This window comes from Tamandua tetradactyla, chromosome 3, assembly GCF_023851605.1.
Source record: "Tamandua tetradactyla isolate mTamTet1 chromosome 3, mTamTet1.pri, whole genome shotgun sequence".
In the NCBI taxonomy this organism is placed as follows: Eukaryota; Metazoa; Chordata; class Mammalia; order Pilosa; family Myrmecophagidae; genus Tamandua; species Tamandua tetradactyla.
In genome coordinates, this window is record NC_135329.1 from 206335773 (window position 1) to 206358224 (window position 22452).

A 22452-nucleotide genomic window follows, 5' to 3' on the forward strand; every position below is an offset into this window, starting at 1 on the left:
TTTTGCATACCAGAGCATGGTATAACTATTTGTAGCACAACTGTGTTCTTTTCATCTGAATTTTACATTTCTTTTTAGGTGTTTTTGATATTTGTAAAAAAGGTGATGAATTAAATGCAAACCATTGTGATTCGAAAATGCCTCTGTAAGACTCTTCATTTAAATACAAAAGAAAGAAGCACAGCTTTGGAAGGCCCTGGCATCTCCCACCCCTATTGGTAGCTAAGCGGGGAGAAGTCTCAGCATGTCAGAATTAGCTCAACAGAACAGGCTGACATCAGCCCTGGGTATGGAGGCTCTTTCTAACATGAGTGTTTCTCTAACCCAGGCGTTTCATTGTTATAGTCAAATAGATGATCCCTGTCTCCACCCTACTAAACATGGAGAGCATTACGGGAGTGGCCATCTCAGTACCTGATGCCGACCCTAGCGGCTCACAGACCACCTATGCCTGCCCTAAACTTGGGATACTAGAATCTAGAGAACTGTATGGGCTCTACTTACCTGCTTTGAAGTTTTCCCTCAATAGATCTTAGTTTATATCTGCACCATGTTGTGTCAGTGTCAGGTTCTGTGACCCCTTTGCATGATGCAATAATAAATTCACAAACTCTCCTTTTTCAGATCATTATCCAAGTTTGGGGAAACAGAAAATATGGTTTCTTTTTTGTTTTTTTCTTCCATTCATTCGAAAAATAATACCTCATTTATGCCTGGAGATTACCAACTGGCCTAGAAGAGCCCATTACAGAGGAAATTATAATAAAGCATCTAGAATCTTCCAAAAGCACCAGTTCTAGGTGCTACAGAAATGTGCAGTGGGACCAACTTAGCTAATTTAGGAGTTAGGGTATGCCTCCTTGAGGCAGACAGTTATGCCAACACTAGCGATGAGTCAGAGTTAGACAGACATTTATGGAAAGTTAGACAGACATTTATGGAAAGTCAAGAGTAAGAAAGAACGTAGGCGTCAAAGAGAACAGCATATGTAAAGGAGAAAGAAGTTCAGAATGATTGGCTGCAGTTTGAGTGGAAAGAGACAGGACTGGAGGGGGAGGCAGGGTCAGATTTGGACAAGCCTTGACAACTACACTGTGGCAAATTCATGTGCCCCAACAGAAGATGTCCTTAACTGTGATCCACATTCCTGTGGGTGTGAACCCATTTGTACATTGGATCCTTTGATAATGTATTATCAATTAGGTGTGGCCCACCTGAATCAGGTTGGGTCCTAACCAGTATTAATGAAGGTCTTATAAAGAGAAGTAGAGAATGTTGGCTTTGCTTCCCATAGAAGCATTCTTTATGCCTTTTTTTTTTTTTTAACATGGGCAGGCACCGGGAATTGAACCCGGGTCCTCTGGCATGGCAGGCAAGCATTCTTGCCTGCTGAGCCACCATGGCCCGCCCCTGTAGAAGCATTTTAATCTTCATATACTCTGAGAATCAGATCCCTAGCCTCTTATCTAAGTAATCAGATCCAACAGGGTAAAACTTTTCTTATCTCCTAAAATGGCCAAATGGTTACAAACAAGGCTAGGTCCCTGTTATGTCCCAAGGTGCCAGGAAAACAGGAATTCCATCTCCCTAGGTGTTATTTATCATAAGGATGAAGCCCAGAGCTCCAGAACCTAAATCTAGGTGCTAAAAGCAGGAGATACCTGGGATTTACCTGGCCCTTGAGAGATGCATTTAAATTCCCAGAGGTTAGAGAATCCAGGAGCAAAAGTTGTTTTTCTCTCCTTTCAGGACGGGTGGGGGAAGGCTGTCCCTCTCCTGTATATAGTTGGAGAAGGTTCACTGTTCTCTGTCCTTATCTGTGGGGTGTAACCCACCACTTATGAATCCATCAGCTCTCATTGTGCCTCCCCAGGGACAACGTATGTGGAACCAAAGTGGCACTGCTACTCTGCTATTGATCTAGGTGTGAGTATCAATAGAGAACTCTCTTCTCTGACCCAGGTGACTGGTGTTTCTGCAGTATTTATCTATATAAAGTGTGTACTTTGTTACGCTCATGGTTCTTGACAAAATACACATAACTTCCTAACTGGTATAGCACATGGATGGCTTGCAGAAATCTCTAAATGAATAAGTTAAAAGTTGAACTACAAAACTTCCCCCAAATATGTTTCATCCTCTCTTCCCAATGGGCTGTACCATTCACACTAGAGATAGAAGACTAAGACTTGATTTCTCTTCCAATTTACCAAGTCCTAACAACTCTACCTCCAAAGCTGACCTTGCATTGGCCCTCTCTTCTCCATTGCCACTGCCAGGCTATTGGCAGCACATCTGCCCCCCACTCCTACCCCAAATGGTTGCCCTGTCTCCACTCTTGCTTCTCTCCAATTCATTCTTTACACAGCAGCAAAACTGGTCTTGGGTCCCTTCAGTGCTTGGATCCCTTCAGTGCCTTTCAGGATAAAATCCAACCTCCCACACCTTGGCCTGCAACGTCCTGCAATGAGCCATCTCCAGGTTCCTCTTACGCGCTCATCTTACCTCTTGAGAGTTTTTTTTTATGATGTCTCCTTTTTGAAGTTGACCACACACATTTTTTCCTTTTCTTTCCTTAAAAATGAAAGGGTAAAGATCATCTTTTTACAGCTACAAACATAGATATGTCAGCATTATAGGTCAACAAGTCTCAGCTTTTGCTTTTGGAGATGCTCCTTCATGAAGTAATGGGGTGAGAAAAAACTCCAAAGTGGTAGAGGAGAGAAGGAAGTGGGGAATGGAGACAGTGAGTTAGGGAATCATTTTAGAAGATTGGTCTTGAAATGGAGGGGAGAGCTATAGGAGAAGCTGAAATTAGTAGGGGGTCAAGGGAGGGTTTATCCTATGAGCTGAGGAGGGGGACTTGATTAGGGGCTGAATATAGATAGACCTTTGTGAGAGGTGCTGAATATTCAAGAGAGAGAAGGGATAATTTGTACCGTAAGGCAAGGTGGAAGAGAAGAAGGGAACTGGAAAGGAAGCAACAGATGCAGTTAGGGTTTGAAGGTCTAGCAGCAGGAAGTGAGGGGAGTTCCATCTGATGTTTTCTCTATGAATTAGGAGGCAAAGCGTCTGTTGAGTAAAAGAGAACAAGGTTTGAAAGGATCACTGCAGGAGGTGGGAGAACTGGGTGCCCACAGAGTCAGGTGGAATTGTCGTGCCATGTGGACAGTCACGTGAGCTGGAATCATGAAGACACAGCGGCACACTTGGCATTGCTGAGTGACTCTCCAGCAGAGCCTGCTTTATAGATGCAATAGGGTGAAGGCAGATAATGAGGTTCCTTCAGGACCTGTAGGAAAAATTCAAGGAAAAGGCAAAGGGGCAAGGCAGGTTGAAATGATAGATCTTGGAATCTAAGCAGGATACAAAAGTGTGTAAAGAAAGGGTAGTAGATGGGAAGAGGGGAAGGTCAGTGGACTGGCTGTTTGAATGAGGTGGAAGGACAGCTGCAGAGGGAATAAACTGCAAGGGAGTAGTCAGAAAGGGATATTTTTAAATAAGGTTTTTAAGAAGAGGCCGAAGAAGAGAGAGAGCAGAGGTTGAATAACAGCTGTGGAAGGAGGAAATTGTAGGGACAGGTGTCAAGAAGGGAATTCTTCAAGGGGTTATTGGAGAGTTGAGCCAGGTGTGAATGGTGATATGATTTTGGGGGAAAATATCATCTGAAATGAGCAGATGAAGGATTGGAGAGGCTGGAGAATTGGGTGGGTTGCCTATGGTGCACATGTGTCCTGAAGGCATCCAGGATGATGGCAGGCATTGTGGAAACAGAACATTCTAAGTCAGCCTTTGAGGTCAGCCAGGAAGCAATGGGGAAGTCCTCGGGTGACAGGGAGGAGGGGAGGTAGCAGGGGTTTTGCTCGAATGCTTGCACCTTAAAGGAGGAAGGCGGGCAGTGGACTGGCCGGGAGCAGTGGGAGGGGTGAACAGCCCACCTGCCTCCCACCCAGAGATGTGAGTGATGGGAGAGAATACAGGATATCCCTCAAGAGGAAGTGGTGTCTTCTCAAGGGAACCAACTTTCAGTTAAAGGGAGGTACAGCGAAGACTCTATGAAGTTATGGCTATTAGGAAAACTCAGTGATTTCAGAATAGGCAGTTCCAATGGGGGCACAATTCCATGGCCATAAATGCAATCTGATTTCCCTTTAATCTGGTAAAGTCCTACAAGGAAGATGCAGGAAATGGGAACTGCAGAAACAAAATATACTGGGCATCATGTCTATGACCACAGGGCAGATGCTTATGCAACACATGTTCAGAAAAACAGAAAATGGCTCCAAATTCACCTTCCTGACATCACAGGAGAAGGCAACCCTTACCTTTCTTGTTTGCAGGGGTGCTAGATGCCTCCTGGGACTCTTTTGGGGCACCTGGTTTGGGAGAATCATCTCTTATCCCTGTCAAAAGAAACAGAATTCATCTCAAAATGAGCAGATAAGCAAACAGCAAAAGAAATCAATGGGCGATCTAGAAGGGTAGAGAGCATAAGTGGTGCCAGGCCAGGAACCTGCCAGCCCTCAGGGCTCCCTGGCTCTGTCTCAGTTGTATCTGCTTGTGGGTTATTGTTGGTTACCTGTGCGACTGTCACACTGGACCAGGGGACAAGTGCCCCGCACTGGAAGTCTCTCTGACCCACTTAGAGAAGAGAAGTCCTGGGGCTCCTTCCAACCTCTGCTCAGTGAACGAAGCCAAGAGCAGAGGGCGGTGGTGGCTTTTAACTCCCACGGCCACAGTGCAGGGAATGTCTTCACCATACGGAAAATACATGTAATAGCTTGGATGCCTGAGTGCAGATATTCTTAACTGCTCTGTCTGTAGTTATTTCCCCTTGGGAAACAGTGAAGGAGCCTATGTGTATATTTAGATATAAAGGAATGTATGAAGAACGCAGAAGTAACCTGAACTTGCTAGCTCCTGTTCACAGTAAATATACACAAAGTGATCCTGTCAGTTTTTGCTGTGCCAGTTGCTTACAGTCATAACAAATAAAGACCCACCTCAGGTAACGTTTCCACATTCTTCTTGTTTAAATAATGCTATGAAATCAGTTTCAAACTCTGGTCTGCTTAGGAACAGATACCTGAGGCAGGCTGCAAGCAGTTTCAGATCTCTGAAAATTTTTATCGATTTTCACATTATTTAAATAATGTCTGCTCTTAAAAATCCAAACAATACAGAAACGACCAGGGTTAAAAGCGAAAGGTCCCCACAGTGCGGGGAGAGCTAGAAAGGAGGACTGTCTATGTCTTTGTCCACCAACTAACTCGAAGACCAAACCGTGGTTTTGTTTGTTTTGCATTTGGATGGAGCAGCTTCTCACACCGGCTGAGGCCACGGGTCCTACCCCGACTCAGTCTCCTGGTCCTTGGGCTCCCGCCACAACCGCTTGTGTCCGGTGAATATTCTTCCTTTGCAGACAAGTTGGTGGCATTTGGAGTCCAAGGCTGGCAGGAAGAAGAGCTGCACGCCCCTCCCCCTCCCCCAAGCCTCTTCTTTCCAGACCCACCCTTTCCCTCCTTGGAGACTCCGTCTCCCTGAGCTCAGGTCTTCTGACTGTCCCAACCATCAAAAACCACTGTTGTGAATCAACAAATAACTTGTGTGACACACACATTAGAGATCCTTCCTGGTTCCTTGTCCCAACGTGATTATGGGCACTTTTCATTCCCAACCTTATTTATTTTTATATAGTTTGATTTTTTTAAAGCCATGTTATGGAAGCAATGAGAAGGATCACAGAGTTTTTAAAAGCTTGCTAGACCTGATTTAGCATCTGAAATTGCGTCACTTGTCCCCCTACTCCATGCCATCATTATAAAGGTGTTTGATTGCATTAAATATAACGTCGGTATAGTACTGGGGGCTATCAAAAATGGGATAGCCATCTTTGGCTGAGTGCTGGAGGAGTGGCTGGAAGTGGGGTCAAGACGGCCACTGGCTGCAGGGAGGGAGCCTGTCCATGAGGATCCACATGGGTTTTCCTCGTGGCAGGCGTGAAAAGAAAGGCAAGCCCAAAGCAGCGAATGCAGATTACCTGGCATGGGGGGGAGGGAGCGGGGGGGCCTCCTGAGACTCCTCTTCATCTTTCACCTGGGGGGTTTCCTTGTTACTGGTCTCTGAGAAGAAGAAGAAAAAGACTTCCAGACCCAGGAGCAGAGACCAGCGTGTGAAGGTGGGAGAGCACCTATTCCGGCCAGCCAAGCACCAAGGGCAGGGCAAGGAAGCAGAGAGAGGGGAAAGGAGCAATCATCTACTCTCAGTTAGCCACTTACTGATTTAATCACGATACTTATTTTTCCTCTCTCTCTCGAAAGTCAATGAGATAGAATCTTTCACTGTTGTTAGCTTCCTAACGAACCTTATTTGGGTGGCATGCGCTAGAAGAGTGGCGAAAACATTGTCTGCATCCACTATGGCTTCTTGTTCTCAGTTCTGCAGGACTCAGAATCCATGATACCATTTTTGATAGCCCCCAGTAATACACCGACATTATATTTAATGCAATCAAACACCTTTATAATGATGGCATGGAGTAGGGGGACAAGTGACGCAATTTCAGATGCTAAATCAGGTCTAGCAAGCTTTTAAAAACTCTGTGATCCTTTCTCATTGCTTCCATAACATGGCTTTTAAAAAATCAAACTATATAAAAATAAATAAGGTTGGGAATGAAAAGTGCCCATAATCACGTTGGGACAAGGAACCAGGAAGGATCTCTGATGCGTGTGTAACACAAGTTATTTGTTGATTCACAACAGTGGTTTTTGATGGTTGGCTTGTTTTGTTTTTTCATTTGGACAGGGCTATTTTCACATCACCTCAGGGTGTCCCTAACAAGCTGTCCTGTGCTGGGCTGGTGAGTCCCCCTCTGTTATGGGTTGACTTGTGTCCTCCAAAATGACTTGTTCAATTCCTAACCCCCCATTCTGTGACTGTGAACTTACTAGGAAATAGGGTCTTTGAAGATGTGATTTGTAAAGATGAGGCCAAACTGGAATAGGATGGGCCCTGAATCCAATATGACTGGGGTCCTTATAAGAAGAGGGAAATGAGGACACACAGACAGGCATGGCAGTGAGGAAGGGCATGTGAATATGGAGGAAGAGGCTGGAGGGTTATTTATAAGCCAAGGCATGCCGAGCATTGCCAGCAAACACCAGAAGCTGGAAGAGGCAAGGAAGGCTTCTCCCCTCCAGATTTCAGGTGGAACATGGCCCTGCTGACACTTGATTTTAGACTTCTGGCCTCCAGAAAGTTACAATGATAAACTTCTGTTGTCTCAAGTCACCGAATTTGTGGTACTTTGTCATGGCAGCCGGAGGGAACTAAAATACCCTGCTTGTTTCTTTTTCTCTGTCATACCCAGTTCTTTGTCCCAGGCTTCCTGCCACGAGCCTCTAGGTTGGCAGGTGAGTGTCTCCATTCACAGCCCCCTGAGCTCGGTGAAGCCATTTCCCATGAGCACTACCTTGCATGGTGCCTGGAGGAAGGGTGGGCCTCTCGGGTGAGTTTTCGTCATCGTTTATTTTGGACATCAAGTTGTCACTGGTCACTGGAGAGAGGAAGACAAACAATTACAGATTGCAGGGAATGGGGCCAAGGAAGAGAGTGAAAGTAAAAATGCCTGGGTGGATGGAGCAGCATGACCCAGGGGGAGAGGTGAGATGTTCCCAGGGCGAGGAACAGCTGCTCCGGGTCCCACCTGGGCCCAGGGAGGGTGGGCAACCCTTCTTGTAAAGAGCTGTGTATGGCGAGGTAGGTGCATGGAAAGGACCAGATCAGTAAAAGGATGGGGTCCTGAGGTTCTAGGTAGCAGAGCCATGGGCACTTTTGCCTAGGGCTTCCCAGGTGTTGGACACTGTCTGTTTCTCACCTGGAGTAATTCTTCCTTCCTGGATGAAACCAGGGAGAAGCATGGCAGGGCTGGCAGGGCTCAGTGGTTCCAACAGGATTGCTTTGCATTTCTGGGCAGATGTGCCAAGCTCACCCACCCTCGGTGCACAGGACAGAGCGTTCGGTAATGGTGGCTGGGATGGTGGCAGCATCAGCAGGGTCTGGAGGGAGCTCCCTTCTGCTGGGTCAGCAGGGGCTGCCATTGAGATTGGCATGGCCCTGCCCCGCTCTCCATGGGAAACACCAACTGGGATTGGTAAAGGAGCACATATCAGTACCCTGGGACTCGGAGCTAAATGGGGAAGGGGATCTTAATTTATGACTTTCAGAGGATAGGACATGAAGTTATTCTTTTCTTTCCAGATACACAGAACCGGATTCATCAACATTACTGGTCCATTCGTGGCCCCTTTCTATTTTGTTTTGAGTATGCAATGTTACTACAACTGCATTTAACCCCTGATCTAATGCCAAAGTGGTTTCACACATAAACTTGAATTTGATTTTGTACCTAGGAGTTTAATTTTCTTTTTCTTTAATTTTGATATCATAGATGGGAATTTGGCAATTACTATACATGCTATAGTGTTAGTAGAAGTCTCTGTGGTAAGATACAGTCCAGATTCCATAGCATGGTGTGTTAGGACCTTTACATTCTGGTTTCCGTTCATCTCTACAGACTTGGCCTGTGCCTCCTCTCCCTTTACCCCTTATGATCAGACCACACCAAACTTCTCCCTTGGCTACAACACCCCATTGGCTTTCCACACGCTGTTGCCCTGGACAGGCAATGCCAGGTTTCACTTATGACCCCTCTCCACCCTTTATTTGAGAAGTAAAACTAGTGAACAGAATAAGGAATGTAAGGTCTGATTTCAGAGTGGCCCAGCACTAAATCCCAGAGTTGCAGATGGAGGAAGATGCTGGCATTCAGCCAGGTCAGGGACTTCCCAGCGCCTGGCGCCTCAGCTCTCAGATGTACTCGGCACTGCCTTGGGGTCCAGGTCTGTCCCAGGGTGCCCTGCTCCTGCTGGGAGACCCGGGCACACATGCGACCATCCCTGCCTGGACACTGGTCTTTTCACTTTCACTCACACAAGGAATCATTTCTCCTTCTGGGAAGCCTCTGGATGGGGAAGGGTCAGTGAGCAGATGAAGTGCGGTCCACAGGGGTGAACCCACTAGTGAAAATGTCACCGTCCAGTGACATCTGCGGGACTTTCCTGTCTTCCCTGAGAAGTGAACCATATGCTCTGGCCAAAGGCATTTTCCTCAAACCAAAAATGATTTCACTGCCTGCAGATGATTTTGCTCTTACCCCCACTTCTTTCTCCCCAGCTCTGCCACTGATCTTTTCTCTCCTTCATCTATCCAGCCTGTTCTCATTTTCCAGTGTTCTTCACATTCTATTTCTTTCTCCCACCCTCTCTCTCTGTCCCTATGCTAACAATTCCCCTCTTCTCCTCCTCAGCTACCTTCCCTCCCACCCGCCTTTAAATCTGGCTTCCAGCTCTTCCCTGTTTAGAAAAGTGGTTAAAATCTTGGGGTCTGGCATTGGGATACCAAGTATGGCTCCTGGTTTTGCCTCTCTGAACAGACATGTATCTTTGGGAAAATTACTTCTGAGCTTTAATTTTCTTACCTGTACAACAGGTATAATAGTGATGTCACAGGATTGTTTTAAAGATGGTGTGAGTAACCTTATAAAGTGCTTGGGAGAAGGCCTGGTACATAAGTATTAAAAAAAAAAAGGATACTTATCATTATCCAACACTAACTGAGTTTTCTTCTCTGGCTCTCCCTGACCTGATCTCTGTGACCTGGCATTTCTGTCATTTTATGCATTTCCTAGAGCCTTCCCAGAAGCTAAGCTGTATAATTTTCCCCAAATTTATGAACAGTTAAGACAGAAGTGCTTGGGTCATCTAGAAATTCATCTTAGAGAACTGGGGTCAGATCTGCCAATGGGCTGCTCTTCCTGCCACACCTGTGAGAAAGTAAAGTCCACACCTTCCCAAAGAGAAAGTGTGTGTGTGTGTGTGTGTGTGTGTGTGTGTGTGTGTAGAGGGGAGGGCTGAGGGTATGTTCCACAGATATGAAAATAAACCCCAAACTTTTCACATAGCTAAATTTCTCTTATGCATCTACATCCCCCCAGATATCCTAGAAACCCCATTACCACTTCTGAAGCTTCCAAGAATCGCCTTTAGATTGGGATACTCATGCAGATTAATTTGGCTGAATAATGTCACCAGAAGAGACAGGGCAAAGGTCTTCTCCAGCTGGGTGAGAATGTTGTATACTACCCTGGACACAGGGACCAAATTTCCACAAGCTTCCAGAGATTCCTTAAACAATGGAATGAAAGGTTGTTACAAATGATCATAAAAGTGAATGGAGGGTTATTATATTTGTGTGGCTTTCTAAGTTGTAAGAAAGTCATTTCCCTCTTTGAGAAGGAATTTAACGTAAACTATATGGTCAGATTTTCAAAGGTAGAGGCGCTATTCATTATGTTCACTTTTGGAACTCTGCACGTATTTGGATAACCAGTCAAAGGAATAAATAAGCCAGCCTTCTTTGTAAGTAAGTCTGTTTTGTGAACCTTTTTTGTAGGTATATTTGGGGGAAGAGAGAGAAATTTTTTAAGGAAGCAAAGTGGGGTCAAAGTAAGCTACCATGTAATCAATTCTTTAAGGCTCTGGCCAGGCAACTCCAGCCATGGACCCAAAAGTTGGTCGCAAGTGGCAATTTTGTTGATTGTCTAGTAGCTCTGCTTTCTCTTGGACTTAGGATGGTCTTCATGGGGCCTAGCCATAAGGAGATCATCTGGAAAGCTTCTCTTATGAGCTAAAAGAAGAAACATGGTAGGAGAGAATTTGTTGCAAAGTATTTATTGAGCACCTACTAAGCTCTGTTAGTGTGTCTTGAGCACACAGACTGGAGGAGAAGGCAGGCATTAGACAGTAAATACAAATTAAATAGATACCCAATTACTAAGTATGAGAAGTATTATGAAGGGAAAGCATGGATTGCTATGAGAGAGAATAGTAAACAGGTCCAAATCAGATGGGTGGGTGTAGAGGTCTCTCCGAGGAGTGACACGGAGAAAATGCTGGGGGAGATTGGGGGAAGATCGTTCTACCACTGCCAGCACTTCTCTGGGCCTAGGACTCAGGAAATGCTTTAAACATGCAAACTTGTGTGGGGAGAGTGCCAGGTTTGCTCACAGAGCCCTATCTCCCAGCACCCACCTTGCCTCACCTCAGAACTGACTACGAGTGACAAGTTCTTTGGTTGGAAATCAGGGTACTTCCTTTAGCAGGTTGAGTGGTGGCCCCCAAAAGATATGTCAACCAGGAAGCTATGCATATGACCTTATTTGGAGAAATAAGATGTATTTAAATTAAGTATTTCAAAATGAGAACATCCTGGGTTAGGGTGGGTCTTAATTTCAATGACAAGTGCCCTGGGAAGAGAGGAGAAAACACAAAAAGGAGAAGGTGATGTGAAGACAGAAGCAGAGAGGGGTGTGTCTACCACCTAAGGAATGACTATCAGAGCATGGAATGGATCCTCCCTCAGAGCCTCCAAAAGAAACCAACTCGCTGACCCCTTGATTTCAGACTTCTGGCCCCCCAAACTGTGAGAGAGTAAGTTTCTGTTTTCTTAAGCCACTGGGTTTGTGTTAACAGAGCTTCTATGACACCCTCTCTCCCTTCCCCCAAACCACCACCTTCCGTGATGGTGAACATGCCTGGGTTGGGCGTTTCAGACTCCAGAACCTCTGGTTGTTTGCGCATTAAGACCTCAATACTTGGGCACAACGGGCAGGGGCTGGGCTGCCAGGGGAAAAGGTCACCGAGACTCACCCTATACATTCTCTCAGTGATGAAGGAGCTGTCTCGGAGGCCTTCGAAGAAGGGAAATGGCTTGTTTATGGCATAGGATATCTTCAGCTTCTGGGATATGAAGTGCTGGTGAAGGGCTTCTTCTAGAGCCTTGGTCACGGTGAACATCCTGCGGAAAGAGGCACCACGCAAAGAGAAGCAGAGCCTCTGAGGAGCTTGGGGAAACACTCTCTGATTTACATGGATATTTAAGACAGACATTCTGGTCCCAAATGGCATCCCTTAGCAGTCTCCCACGTAGCATCTTCCTAAAAGATTCTTAAGTATAGGAACAGTGACACCTCCCAGAGGCAATGGAGGTAGAGAATGACTGACAATCGAGGTCAAAATCCAAAAGGGGCTGCTGGCAAACATACCACAGATATTAAAAAGAAGGCAGATATTTAAAATAGCTAATATTTATTGAGTGCCTCCTGTGTTCCAGGCTTGTTCTAAGGATTACACACACGCTAATTTAGTTGAACTTCACAAAACCCTTGAGAGATGGCCATTACCACTGCACCCATTTTATTGTTGAGGAAATGGAGACAGAGAGAAGTTTAATAACCTGTCCAAAGTTTGCAGAACTTGGAGGTGACGGAGGTGGGAACAAATTCTGACTTTCTGGTTCCAGACTTAGACTCGGAGACACTCTGTTCTACAGCTACACTGAGCTGGATTCAACATGATCACCCGGCCTTCAGCTTAAGGTATACACTAACAGAGTTCATGAAGCAGGGACTGTCTGGGAAAAATAGAAAGACCTGATAATGTTTAGAAATTTTAATAAAGCCACCCACAATCTTTGACACACAAACAGGCCAAAAATAGAGGGTGTGAAAAATGTGAGTAGTAAAGGTGACTTAACCAATTTATATAAGACATCAACTTCTTATCTCAAAACAGATGGTGTGCTATGCCCATGTCCATGCAGTACTGATAAAGATGGAACATGAATAGGGCATGAGAAAATATCTATAAGTAATAAGGCAAAAAAATTTACAAAGCTCATTGACATTTCCAAGAAGAGGGAAGCATAAACAAAAAATTCAACCACAAGTTTTCAAACACAAAACAAACATGGATATCATTTTTCCAAGTGCATTTCATATCACAGAGAACATTGAAGCTGCTCTTAATGATTATTTCAAGGCACTGGATCCCAGTGGCAGATTGAGCACCTTTGTCGCTCTCTCCTGATTCCCAGATTCTTTAAATTTGGCAGAAAAGTAATGCATTGTAAAAAATAATGCATAACTTCACTGCCAAGCAAGAAAAATGACATCAGGAGGTTTGCGATTGTGAGGAAATCCTAGAAAATGGAGAACAGAAGGGAGAGAGAGCTAGCATCTGTAATATGCACAAGGAGGAAGATATTGCAAAGAAAAGCACAGAAGCCACTTTGGAAGGCAGTATGGTGGCTCTTCAAGAAGCTAAGTGAAAAAGTGTCATAGGATCTGGCAATCCCGTTACTAAGTACGTACTTGGAAGAAATGAAAGCAGGGACACGAATAGACACACCAGTGTTTATGGTGGCACTATACATGGTTGCCGACAGATGAAGGCGGCCCAAGGGTCCATCTACTGATGAGAGGAAAGGCAAACTGTGGCGTCGACACACAATGGAATATTGTGTGGCTGCAAAAAGGCATGAAGTCATGATGCACGCAGCATGTGGATGAGCCCTGAGGACATTATGTTGAGTGAAATAAGCCAGAAACAAAAGGTCAAATATTTTGTGGTCTCACTGATATGAGCAAACTCTGAGAATTAAATTCTAGAGCACAGGTTATCAGGAGATAGAAAGAGGGCAGAGACTGGGCAACTGATGCTTCAGGAGAACACATTTATTGTGAAGGTTTGGAAACAGAAAGCACAATACTGTGTGATGGGAGCACAATACTGTAAGTGTAACTGACAAAGCTGAGTGTGAGTATGGTGGAAAGAGGAAAGCTAGAGTCATGAATGTCACCAGAAGGAAAGCTAGAGGTTAAAAACTGGGAGTGTACAACTTATCAAAACCTAGAGTAGACGAGGTTGGTGGTTAATCGTACAAACACAGGAAAGTTCGTACATGAACTAGAAGAAATATTTGTCACTATTATAAGGTGTTAATAATAGGGTGGTATATATGGGAAAAATGTAATTAATGCAAACTAAGGTTTACAGTTAAGAGAACTGTAATATTTATGCATTATTTCTAAGCAAGGCACTATACCAAAGCTATACGTCAATGACCGGGGATATTAGAGGTATGGGATTTTTTTTGGGAAGAAATGAGAATGTTCTCATATTGACTATGGTGATGAATGCATAACTGTGTGATTATATCAAAGGCCCATTGACTGTACGCTTCGGATGGATGGTGTGGTTGTGTATAAAACGTTTAAATGAAATAAAAAGGCAAGCACAGAGCCGGAAAAATACTAAGCTAAAGTTGAATACACGCCTAGAAGAGGCAGGGCCCCTGGGTTAGAGTTAGGATAATTAATTACACAAGGGCACTCAGAATAGGACTTCTGCCAGGTTCTTCATTCTTCCTAGGTACAACCCAGTACGAGGAGGCAGTAGTATCTGACACAGGAAAAAATCCTGAGAATTGCGCCTGAAAGGAATAGTTTGCCGTGTCTGGAGAAGCCCTCTGGTAGGAAGTAGGGACCTAAGAAAAAGTACTGCTGAGTATGAAGAAACATGAACCTCCAAAACAGATATATAAGGGAGCATGAAGGACAAAAGAGGTACTCAGTGGTGCCCCCAGCCCCAGGAGTAGAGCCATCTTCATTTTGGTGGTTGGAGAAGGGGTCCCTGCCCTGCCAGGCTTCCCCAAGCCCCCCACGCCTAAGGCAGAAGTCTACAGAATTCAAGACCTTCAGGAACTGGGAAATTAGATATTTCTTTCACCAACCTTGATCTAAAATATAGTAGTCTTTAAGTAATGAATGTAGGTGACAAACCACAGAAATATTAGTATCTGTGATTTCAGGTAAATCACAGATAAATGAAATTGCGGGCATTTTCACTGCACCTTATAGATACTGCATATATCTTGGAATGTCTTTAATGTTCATCATTGCTTTGAAATTATGGTAGTTATTAGGCCCACCGCTAGATCTTGTCACTTAATGTGTTACTCAAGAAGTACGTTTTGATATTTTGATAACTGTATAGTTATAAAATGGTTTTCCTTTGTAGCCTTATGTAATTTGCTTTATGCATTTAAAAGCATTTTTCTGAGAAGGGATCCATAACCTTCATCAGATGGTCAGAGGGCCCCACAGCACAGAAAAGGTTTAGAACCTCATAGTCTGCATGAAGTCTGAGAGTACATGTGCCCTGTTTTCGCACACCCCACAGCCAGCCCCACTTTCAGGAGAGAGACCTTTGGGGGAAAATACCTAGGCCACTCTTCAGAACTCACAGCAGCTGTCTATACTAAGTAGCCCATGAATGCACAACCAAGGATCTGCAGCCATTGCTGGAGCATCAACATAAGACATAAGACCAAGAGAGCCAACAAGGCAGACACGTTCGTGGACATCCTAGGAGCTGGCAGCAAGGACTCCTCCATTAGACCTGCCCAGGGATACACTGGGATATGCTCCAAAGGAAAGCTGATTCCAGCTGCATTTGTGAGGCAATGTACATGAGAACAGCAAGGACATTTTTTTTAAAGAGAAGAACAATGAGAATCTACAGGACTACTTGAGTATTGGCAAGGGGTCTGGAAACCCCTGTTGGAAAGGTTATGTCAAGAATAGATATACATAAGCTGACATGGCAAATGAACCCACTGCCCTCCCCCGCTACGTGGGACATGACTCCCAGGGGTGTAAATCTCCCTAACAACATGGGACAGAAATCCCAGGATAAGCTGGGATCTGGCATCAAATGATTGAGAAAAGCTTCTTGACCGAAAAGGTGAAGAGAGGAATGAGACAAAATAAAGTGTCTGAGTTGAGAGGGTATCCTGGAGGTTATACTTACACATTATATAGATAACACTTTTTTAGTTTATGGTGTATTGGAGAGGCTGGAGGGAAGTACCTGAAACTATAGAGCTGTGTTCCAGTAGCCTTGTTTCTTGAAGATGATTGTATAATGATATAGCATTCACAATGTGACTGTGTGATTGTGAGAACCTTGTGTCCGATGCCCCCTTTATCTATGATATGGTCAGATGAGTAAGAAATATGGATAAAAAAAAATTAACAATAGTGGGAACAAAGATTAAAATCAACTGGGTAGATGGAAACACCAGCTACCCAATGAGAGGGAGGGGTAAAGGGTATGGTATGTATGAGTATTTTCTTTTTACTTTTTATTTCTTTTTCTGGAGTAATGCAAATGTTCTTAAAAAATGATCATGGTGATGAATACACAACTATGTGATGATACTGTGAATTACTGATTGTACACCATGCATGGAATGTTTGCATGTTAAGAATGTTTGTGTCTGTATGTTGTTTGATCAATAAAAATATTTTTTAAAAAAAGAGAATAGATGCTCAACTTTTGTTCAATTGGCTTAAATTTTAGCTACAGCCTGGTGAAGCCTGGCAATGCTTGGGTCACAGATCCTGAAGTTCCTCTGGAAGGATGTATTTTCTATTTATGAAATGAAAATCTGAGCAAAAAAGAAAAACAAGAGTAACGAAGGAGACTTAGCCCTAGCACACTCTAAAAGGTACTCTAAAGCCTTCATATTAAATAGCACAGTTCTAACTTACCAATAGGGAGATGCCAATGGAAAAGAACAAAAAATCAGGCATGGATTTCATATCACGTCTCCATAGGTAACACATATACATATACAAATTGGCATGTATATGTATATACATATATACAAAGTCAGCAATCCACATCTCACATTATCCTCACTTAGGTGAGCAATCATCAACACTCTCAGTTTTAGACAATTTTCATTCCTTCCAAGAGAAAAATAACCAATAAACACACCCTCACCAAATAGAAAATTCAAACTTTCCTTTAACTCTTTTCTTCCCCCACTCAGTTATTTACCCCTAGGATTGCTGTGGTATTGTTGAGGTCCTCCTGTTAAAGCTAGACTACAGTAGACTTCTTCTAGAAGTCTAGAAGACTTTCTAGTCTATAGACTAGTCTATAGTCTATAGACTATAGTAGACTATATAGACTTCTTCTCTCAGATCCGAGAAGAAGGGCTTACTCCGCAAATGGTGTGGCGCTCTCTGGCTAACAAGTGGAAAATCAAGGCATGGGAGATCCTTGCCTCACTCCAGAAATAATAATACACGCCAGCTAGATTAAAGTTTTATATGTAACAGCATCAAGAGAATATTTATTTCATCACTGGGACTTTCTACATGTGTTACATAAAGAAGCTAAAAATTGCCAATGGGCAGTGGCCTTTTTTTTGCGTGGCTTTACTTCTTCACAACAGCCTGGGTCCGTTAGAAAATCCCTGTGATACCAAATCCAAGTTCTTACACATCCAGTTGTTTTCAAAGTAACCCAAGCAAGAAAACTCCTGTTGCACAGACTACTATAGTCTAGCTTTAACAGGAGGACCTCAACAATATCACAGCAATCCTAGGGGTAAATAACTGAGTGGGGGAAGAAAAGAGTTAAGGGAAAGTTTGAATTTTCTATTTGGTGAGGGTGTGTTTATTGGTTATTTTTCTCTTGGGAGGAATGAAAATTGTCTAAAACTGAGAGCGTTGATGATTGCTCAACTAAGTGAGGATAATGTGAGACGTGGATTGCTGACTTTGTACATTTTACATGATGCCCCATGGATGGAGGTATAGAATGGCAAACTGCGCTGTATGCATATGATTGAATATTGTGCGGCTATAAAAAGGAACAAAGTTGCGAGACATGCAATGAGATGAACAAACCTGGGTGACATTATGTGATGCAAAATAAGTCAGAAACAAAATGACAAACATTGTATGGTCTCTTAGAAAATACTTGCAAGAAAATTGGGGCCTAGATTGTAAGCTCTTACAGCAGTCACATTTAGTCTGGAACTGTAATCATTATTTCTAGATTTTGAGATGCTGTACTATGTATATATAACTTGGTATTTCTCTAGAACTTTGGGTACCAGTGTGACACCTAAGACTCAGAGTAGGAGTTCTGCAGTTCTGAATGTCAGCATTGCCACATACAACTATTAAAGAAACCGAAAAAGAGATCAGGCTTCAATTAGAGGAAAGAACAAAACCTATGAGGTCAAGAATAAGGCAAATCAGGATACAGGGGTAAGGAGGACACTGTCTGTCTCTCAAAACTTCACCTACTATATGAGACCAAAGGAAGAGAGGTTTATTTTGTCCAAAACCTAAATTTTCTGTAGTATATAATCTAACTCACACTATCTGGATAACTCATTTAAACAATCCAAACATGTGGAGCCCAGACTGGGTATAAGGGTTTCTAATTCTATATAGCTTAATGTAATACCTGGTTATATCCCAGAATATGCTGAGCAGATAATTAAGAGGTACAGACAAAGTCCCCTGAGGGACAGGAGAGAAAATATGGAACTATTAAGTTTTATCACTTGGAAAGCCCCTGATACTCTCTCAAACATCAGGGACTCCAAAGTCAATAGCCCAAGCCCTGATCCTGAGGCTTGCTCTCATAAAGCTTATTTCTGTAGTGGAGAAGCTAAGCCTACCTATAGTTACGCCTGAGTTACTTCCAAAAAACCTCATTTGTTGCTCAGATGTGGCCTCTCTCAGCCCAACTCTGCAAGTAAAATTATTACCCTCCCCTCTACAAGGGACATGACATCAAGGGGTGAAAGTTGCCCTGGTAACGTGGGACATGACTCCCAGGGATGAGTCTGGCACCACAAGATCAGCAATGCCTTCCTGACCAAAAGAGGAAAAAAAGTAACAAAATAAGGTGTCAGTGACTAAGGGAGTTCAAATAGAGTCAGGAGGCTATTCTGGAGGCTACTCTTATGCAAGCTTTAACTAGATATTGCTATTCACCATGGTTTGCCAAACCCTAACCAAAACCATTCCTGTCAAGTTTAAAGAACACCCAGGGCTCTATTTGAATTCTACAAAAGTTTCAAATACTATGATTACTTTCCAGAAACCTACAACCCCCAGATGGGTTCTAGGCCAGATAAGTCCTGAAACCCAGAGGGGCCAGCTTTTCCAAGAACATCAACTAGTTCCATTTTCCCTATTCCACATTATCAAAAGCCCCTTTCAACATGAAAAACTTCAAATACCCCTAATGACTGGGAGAAAGATTAACAGAGGAGGAGTTATAACAGAGACGATAGGATTTAACAAATGAATATGTCTGCTGAATTATTAGATTAATATTTCTTTTTAGACTTGGAGCAGCTAGAAAAAAGAAACCTTAAAAATTGTGGAACTGTAGCCCATACAGAACTCTGAAATCTGTCCATAAGTATTTGTTACATTCACTTTGAAATTTATTGCTTTTTTTTGGTATATATGTTCTATTTCACAATTTGAATACAGTGTTTCAAAAAAAAGCAGCCCAGGGCAGGCAACGGTGGTTCAGTGGCAGAATTCTTGCCTGCCATGCCGGAGACCCAGGTTGGCTTCCCAGTGCCTGCCTATGTAAGAGAGAGAAAAAAAAAAAGGTAGCCCATGCGTGCAAGGGGTAGTTCAGTGGTAGAATTCTCACCTACCATGCAGGAAACCTGGGTTTGATTCCTGGCCCGTGCACTTAGAAAAAAAAAAGTAATAAATGGTGCTGCAATAATGGGATACTCACATGGAAAAAGGATGAAATGTGACCCCCACCATACACCATAACAAAAACAAAAAAGCCCAAATAAGCAATATTGAGCCATGTAGAGTTAACCTACTTTGCCCAGCTTTGCCTAGCATCTGCTCTCAGTTGCTAAACTGGGACCCTGTATTCATGAGGAGGCTGCACTTACAAAGCCCCATCTGCTTGACCCCTTAGCGTCCAGAGGCTGACTCTCTGCTGTGGTGACACTGGACCAGCCACCTGGATGCATAAGCCCCGCGCTCTCTTCCTTTGTCTCCTCTTCCAGGAGTTTGGGAGCTTTTCCCTGGCCCTGCTGCCCATCTCCTCGCTCCCGGGACCCTTCCGGGAGGTTTGCTGCTGCAAGGGTTTGCCCCTCCTACTGCAAGCCTGGCTGTGGCAGCCCCAATAAATACCTTGCATGGTACTGCCATCTAGTGGTCACATCTTTTCCTTGGTCTTTTGCAAATCCTCTATTTTCAACTCACTACACAACACATCCTAAGCAGAAATGATTAAAAGATAAGATTGATATATTTTACTACATTTCATTACACAGCATTTATGAATATAGGAGAAAAAGGACAAAAGGCAAACCATGCAAGGAACACCTATCCGCAGCATTCATGGTAAGACTAATAACACAGCTATTCATTGCTCATTCACTGGGTGCCAGCCCACATGCTAAACACGCACGGGCACTGCTGGGTTGAAATGAACCACTCTTAGGATTCCCAAGGATGAAACTGAGGCACAAGGGGGCTAAGTAAGTTGTTCAAGGTTCAGCTGTAAAGCAGGGGCTAGCCTGACTGGAAAGCTCCATTTCTGACTAGTGCGAATACTGCATATCGGACAGTGTTCAGATTTTCGTTACATAAAGGGGACTTTTAAATAAATAAGAAAAAAGATCAACATCCAAATAGGAAAAAAAAGGCAAAAGTCATAAACAGAGTTCATAAAATAAGTCAATGTGCCATAAATATGATAAACAAGTGAACTTACTGGCAGTCAGGAAAATGCAAAGAAAGACAATTTAATGACATATTTTACCTATAGAATTGGCCAAGATAGAAAATAATCATCATCCCAGCCATGCCAGTGGAAATGCTAACAGGTTCAAAGGTCTAGAGACTAATTCAGTAGTTAGTGCCAAATGTCCTAAAATAACATATTCCCTTGAGTCCCAGATTCCACTTCCAGGAATTTATTTCAAGAAAATAATCATGAAGACGTTTAAAGAAAATAGCAAAAGCTCATGGCACACTAGAGAAAATATCAAATGTTCTCTTTTTGTCTTCTCTTTTCCTTGGACTTCCTATTTCCTCGAGTCACGTGCACACTGGATAACAAATAACAAGCGTTGCCTGTTGTGGGCTGAGCACCCTTTTACCGGACGGACGGAGCAGACAGCAAATGGGGCGGGGGGGGGGGGCAGGGAGAAAGAGCTGCGATGTGTGTCAGCTCTCCCCCCCCCCCCCCCTTTTAACAGTCTCCTAATAAGCCGCCCACCCTCTCTCTACCTCTTTGGAAAACCCAATTTTACAAAGAGAGTGCCTCGGAGTTTAAATAGTTGGGTTCCACCCGGATGCTGCTTCCGGGCAGTTAACTCGAAAAGTACCAAACACCAACTGCCTTAGAAAGGGGCCGCGCCCCAAACCCACCTGGATGCTGGAGCTTGCCGCCCGCCCCAGCCCCTCCAGGCTCGGGCCAGGCGGGGGATGACTCCCGGCAGGTGGGGACAGCTGCGGGGCCGCGGGCGGTGCAGGAAGCGTGCGCGGGGGCACGCGCGCTGGGGGGCCGGACTAAGCGAGAAAGGAAAAGCGAAAGCACTGAGGGGTGGGGGTGGCGCCGGGTGGCCCTGGCTGCAGCCTGCGCCCACCTCCCGGCACCGCGGGCGCCTGCAGTCCGGGGGTGCGGGGGTGCGGGGGGCTGCTGCCAATCGGGGCGAGCTTGGGAAAGGGGCAGGAGCGCGAGGAGGTGCAGGGGTCCAGCCCCAGGGCCCACGGGAGCCGGGGCCCCCTCGCCGGTCCCGCCCCCCTTACTCTGCCCTCCCCAGCCCTGCGCCCCTGTCTTACCCCTCAAAGCTCACTAAGGTCGCGGCCCCGCGGGCCTGGGACAGAGGTGAAATGTCCGGGCTTCCCTCTACTTTGCACAGGATCTCCGCAAGGGGAAGCGGCCACCCTGCACTTTACCTCCTCCGGGGTATAAACCGTGCCGCCTCACCTAGGAACCACCTGGCCCCCTGCAAACGCACCGCCAAACTCTGTTAATGGGCAGGCGGGGTGGGGCGGGGAGCGTGGAAGAAGCGCGCATCTGTGCAGCTGAGTCATTTTACTAGACAATTTCACTTATTTTTTTTCCTGTCGTTAAAATGCACTTTTCAGAGAGCGACCTCTTTGCCCGTAATTGGCCTGGCGGCCCGCGGGGAGGCGGCAGGTGGAGGCAACTGTCCGGTCTCCACAGGTGAATCTTCTCTCCGCGCCGTGTCCCTCCTCTCTGGCTGGGACCTTGATCTGTTTCAACCGAGCCTGCTTCCGCGGGTTTACGACACGCGGTGGTTTGAAGCTCTGTGTACACCGGGAAGACATGTTCTTATATCCTTCCCGTTCCTGTGGGAGGAGCCCCGTTGTAAGCAGGACCTTGTGACCAGGCTACTTCAGGCCACTGTGACCCACCCTACTCAGGAAGGGTCTTATCTGTTTTTATTTATTTTGCTCCTTTTTTTTATTGTTGTGTATTTGTTTACTTATGTTTTGCTTTTAAAATTTATTTTTTATTAACTGGGCTGGGTCTTAATCGTACTGAAATTCAGACAGAGGGAGAAAGCATAGGAAGCAAGAAGCCTAATCAATGAAGCCATTTGTCCCAATAATAACCTTTTGGACATTTTTTTCCTCCATGTTTAAATCTGGTCTGGGAT

The 22452-nt window shown here is 44.5% G+C and overlaps 1 protein-coding gene across 4 annotated transcripts in view; it reads right to left on the reverse strand.

The window, feature by feature from the left end:
* The window catches only part of SP110 (SP110 nuclear body protein), a 49710-nt gene extending 27593 nt beyond the window's left edge, over nt 1-22117 (reverse strand). The window contains exons 1-9 of one of the 4 annotated variants that reach the window (XM_077155385.1): nt 21608-22117; nt 21194-21334; nt 19949-20033; nt 11772-11919; nt 10079-10247; nt 7880-8146; nt 7475-7558; nt 4326-4403; nt 2506-2574 (exon numbers count right to left, since the gene is read on the reverse strand). In XM_077155385.1, coding sequence (XP_077011500.1) covers nt 2506-2574; nt 4326-4403; nt 7475-7558; nt 7880-8146; nt 10079-10247; nt 11772-11918 — 814 coding nt within the window. In that variant the 5' untranslated portion in view covers nt 11919; nt 19949-20033; nt 21194-21334; nt 21608-22117. Of the gene's footprint in view, nt 1-2505; nt 2575-4325; nt 4404-7474; nt 7559-7879; nt 8147-10078; nt 10248-11771; nt 11920-19948; nt 20034-21193; nt 21335-21607 lie in introns of those variants that run through there. The other 3 variants (XM_077155384.1, XM_077155386.1, XM_077155387.1) reach the window with 3 other exon arrangements.
* Nucleotides 22118-22452: the final 335 nt, after the last annotated feature.